At 54.9% G+C, this 4,353-nt stretch overlaps 1 protein-coding gene across 1 annotated transcript in view; it reads right to left on the bottom strand.

Moving 5' to 3' along the window:
- The window catches only part of LOC112075279 (NACHT, LRR and PYD domains-containing protein 4), a 27,358-nt gene extending 24,039 nt beyond the window's left edge, over nt 1–3,319 (bottom strand). Inside the window, exons 1-2 of the mRNA XM_024142302.2 lie at nt 2,148–3,319; nt 1,891–2,064 (exon numbers count right to left, since the gene is read on the bottom strand). Coding sequence (XP_023998070.2) covers nt 1,891–2,064; nt 2,148–3,172 — 1,199 coding nt within the window. The 5' untranslated portion in view covers nt 3,173–3,319. The remainder of the gene's footprint in view (nt 1–1,890; nt 2,065–2,147) is intronic.
- Nucleotides 3,320–4,353: the final 1,034 nt, after the last annotated feature.

Genomic DNA, 4,353 nt, shown 5'->3' with positions numbered 1-4,353 from the left:
TAGATACCCACCCAACTCACGCCACAAAAACAAAGAAATACAAAGAACTACGGTTAGAACGTGACAGTACCCCCCCCCCCCCCCCCCGCCCCCGAAGTGTGGACTCCGGCACAAAAACCTGAACCTATAGGGGAGGGTCTGGGTGGGCATCTGTTCCGCGGTGGCGGCTCGTGGCGCTGGACGTGGACCCCACTTCCACCCATAGTCTTATCCGCTTCAGTAGCGTCTTTAGGGCGGCGACCCTCGCCGCCGACCTAGACTGGCAACCCTACTAAAGGGCCCCACTGGACTGAAGAGCGCTCTGGACTGAGGGGCAGCTTCGGACTGAGAGGCAGCTCCGGAACTGAGAAGGCCAGCTCCGGACTGAAAGGCAGCTCCGGGACTGAGGGACAGCTCCGGACTGAAGGGCAGCTCCTGGGTGAAGGGCAGCTCCTGGCTGACGGACGGCTCTGGCAGCCTGGCAGACGGACGGCGTCTGACAGCTCCTGGCTGTAGCGGACGGCTCTGGCGGCTCCTGGCAGACGGACGGCTCAGGCAGCGCTGGACAGGAGGGAGACTCAGGCCTGCCAAGGCGCCCTGTAGGCCGGTGTGTGGTGTCGGAACTGGTGGTACCGGGCGGGAACACGCACCTCAGGGCGATTGCGGGGTGCTGGAACTGGAGGCCTGGTAGGTGGTACCCGGCACCGGAGGGCTGGTGCGAGGGCTGCCACAGGAGAGCTGGTACGTGGGGCTGCCACAGGAGGGCTGGTGCGGTAGAGAAGGCACCGGATAGACCCGGAACGTGAGGCGCTCTACAGGTCTCGAGCACCGAGGCCTGCCAACCCTACGTGGCTGGAATGCTCACCGTGGCCATGCCAGTGCGGCGAGGTGGAATAGCCGCACTGGGCTATGGACCAGTACAGGAGACACCATGCGTAGGGCTGGTGCCATGTACCCCGGCCCGAGGAGACGCACTAGAGACCAGATGCGTAGAGCCGGCTTCATGCACCTGGCTCGATGCCCACTCTAGCCCGGCCGATACGAGGCACTGCTTATGTACCGCACCGGGCTATGCACACATACTGGGACACTTTGCGCTCTTCCGCATAACACTGTGTCTGCCCGTACGCTCCTCTCCACGGTAAGCACGGGGAGTTGGCTTCAGGTCTCCTACCTGGCTTAGCCACACTCCCGTGTGCCCCCCAAGACATTTTTGGGGCTGCCTCTCGGGCTTCCTTGCCAGCCGTGTTACCTCGTAACGCCGGTTCCCTTTTGCTACTACCTCCGCTCTCCTGGCTGCCTCCACCTGTTCCATGGTAGGCGATCCCTTCCAGCCAGAATCTCCTCCCATGTGTAACATCCCTTGCCGTCTAGAATATCCTCCATGTCCATTCCTCTCCAGATTTTCGGCCACTGCTGCTGCTGCTGCTGCCCGTTACCACGCTGCTTGGTCCTTTGTTGGTGGATGGTTCTGTAACGGCTGTCCTCCTCCTCATCTAACCATACTAAAACAAAGAAAATACAAAATAACTAAGGTCAGAACGTGACAGTGTGTTTATATATTTTTGTTCTATGTTTGTGTTTCTATGTTGGGTTTTTTGTTTGGCTTGATATAGTTCTCAATCAGAGGCAGGTGTTAGTCATTGTCTCTGATTGGGAACCATATTTAGGGAGCCTGTTTTCTGTTGTGTTTTGTGGGTGGATGTCTTCCGTGTCTGTGTGTTCCACACGGAACTGTTTCGGTTTCGTTCGTTCACTTTATTGTTTTGTATTTCAGTGTTCAGTTTGTTCCATTAAAGATTCATCATGAACACTTACCACGCTGCGCTTTGGTCCGATCCTTGTTACTACTCAGATGAGGAGGAGGACAGCCATTACACACACAGTGGATACTGAAGATATTTAACTCACACAAGTGTCTGTATGTTGCAGACTGGACTGGTTAGTCCAACACAGAGCAGCTCCACTCCTCTGTCTTCCAGGTCATTGTAGCTGAGGTCCAGTTCTCTCTGGGGGGAGTTTGGTGTCTGCAGAGCTGAGGCCAGAGTCTCACAGGATTTATATGTGAGTTCACAACCATTTAGTCTGGAGAGAGGAGATAATCTGTTAGATATACAAATCCTTCATTATAATGATACTGTAAACATCAACTCAATAACAGAACTGACAGTGCTCTCTTGCAGGTTTTCACTACCGGCAGCAACCTCTGATAACCTTCCTCTGATGTGTTGTATGTCTTCAGGTCAAACTCCTCCAGCACCTCCTCTGACATCAGTAACAGGTAGGCCAGGGCTGAACATTGGTCAGGTTTTAGTMTTGTTTCTGAAAGAGTTCCTGATTGCAGGGAGGTCTGCATGTCTTCAACTAGAGAGTTGGCACCAAGTTCATTCAGACAGTGGAACAAGTTGATGATCCTTTCTGGTGAGGATTCCTTCTTGATCTTGTCTGAAAGGTACCTGACTGTTCTCTCAACTGTTTCCTCATTGCTCTGTGTTGTACTTCCTGTCTGTGTCAGAAGGCCTCGTAACAGATTCTGATTGGACTCCAGTGAGAGACCCAGAAGGAAGCGGAGGAACAGGTCCAGGTCTCCATTCTCACACTTCAAGGCCCGGTCCACTGCTTTCCTGTGTAAGTCAGACAACTGGAATGACTCCTTCTCTTCATCATCTTCAACATCCTTCTCCTCCTCATCTTCATCATCGGGGGGGAAAACATTCTCCTTCTTGTCCAGACATGATTCTAAAGCATGCACTGCTGCTAGAAACTCCTGAATGCTCAGATGCACAAAGCTGTAGACCTTCACTTGGTACATCCCAGATTCTTCTTTAAAGATCTCTGTACACAATGCTGAGTACTCTGATGCCTCTGTCACATCAAGGCCACACTCTCTCAGGTCCTCCTCATAGAAGATCAGGTTGCCCTTCTGCAGCTGTTGGAAAGCCAGCTTTGCCAGTTTCAGGATCATCTCTTTGTCTGACTGAGACAGTTCCTTTGGGTTTGTCTCTGTGGCTKTGTTGTACTTCTTGTTCTTCACAATGATTTGGATGAGCACGAAGTGTGAGTACATCTGGGTCAGAGTTTTGGGGACTTCATCCTTCTCTGCCACTTTCAGTATCATCTCAAGGACAGTGGCTGATATCCAACAGAAGACTGGCATGTGGCACATGATGTGGAGGCTCCTTGATGTCTTCATGTGTTTGATGATATCATTGGCCAGATTCTGATCTGTGATTTTCTTCTTGAAATACTCCTCCTTCTGTGGATCATTGAACCCTCGTACCTCTGTCACCTGGTCAACACACTCAGGAGGGATCTGATTGGCTGCTGCAGGCCGTGAGGTTANGAGCCAGGTGCCATGAAGCCGGCTCTACGCATCTGGTCTCTAGTGCGTCTCCTCGGGCCGGGGTACATGGCACCAGCCCTACGCATGGTGTCTCCTGTACTGGTGCATAGCCCAGTGCGGCCTATTCCACCTCGCCGCACTGGCATGGCCACGGTGAGCATTCAGCCACGTAGGGTTGGGCAGGCTCGGTGCTCGAGACCTGTAGAGCGCCTCCACGTTCCGGTCTATCCGGTGCCTTCTCTACGCACCAGCCCTCCTGTGGCAGCCCCACGTACCAGCTCTCCTGTGGCAGCCCCTCGCACCAGCCCTCCGGTGCCGGTACCACGTACCAGGCCTCCAGTTCCAGCACCCCGCAATCGCCCTGAGGTGCGTGTTCCCAGCCCGGTACCACCAGTTCCGACACCACACACCAGGCCTACAGGGCGCCTTGGCAGGCCTGAGTCTCCCTCCTGTCCAGCGCTGCCTGAGCCGTCCGTCTGCCAGGAGCCGCCAGAGCCGTCCGTCAGCCAGGAGCTGTCAGAGCCGTCCGTCTGCCAGGAGCTGCCAGAGCCGTCCGTCAGCCAGGAGCTGCCCTTCACCCAGGAGCTGCCCTTCAGTCCGGAGCTGTCCCTCAGTCCGGAGCTGCCTTTCAGTCCGGAGCTGCCTCTCAGTCCGGAGCTGCCTCTCAGTCCGAAGCTGCCCCTCAGTCCAGAGGCGCTCTTCAGTCCAGTGGGGCCCTTTAGTAGGGTTGCCAGTCCTAGGTCGGCGGCGAGGGTCGCCGCCCTAAAGACGCTACTGAAGCGGACTAAGACTATGGTGGAGTGGGGTCCACGTCCAGCGCCAGAGCCGCCACCGCGGACAGATGCCCACCCAGACCCTCCCCTATAGGTTCAGGTTTTGCGGCCGGAGTCCGTACCTTGGGGGGGGGGTACTCACGTTCTGACCTTAGTTCTTTTGTATTTTCTTTCTTTTAGTATGGTCAGGGCGTGAGTTGGGTGGGTTATCTATGTTTGTGTTTCTATGTTGGGTTTTTCGTTTGGCCTGATATGGTT

This window comes from Salvelinus sp. IW2-2015, unplaced genomic scaffold, assembly GCF_002910315.2.
Source record: "Salvelinus sp. IW2-2015 unplaced genomic scaffold, ASM291031v2 Un_scaffold3060, whole genome shotgun sequence".
In the NCBI taxonomy this organism is placed as follows: Eukaryota; Metazoa; Chordata; class Actinopteri; order Salmoniformes; family Salmonidae; genus Salvelinus; species Salvelinus sp. IW2-2015.
This window is presented reverse-complemented; position numbering and strand designations above follow the sequence as displayed.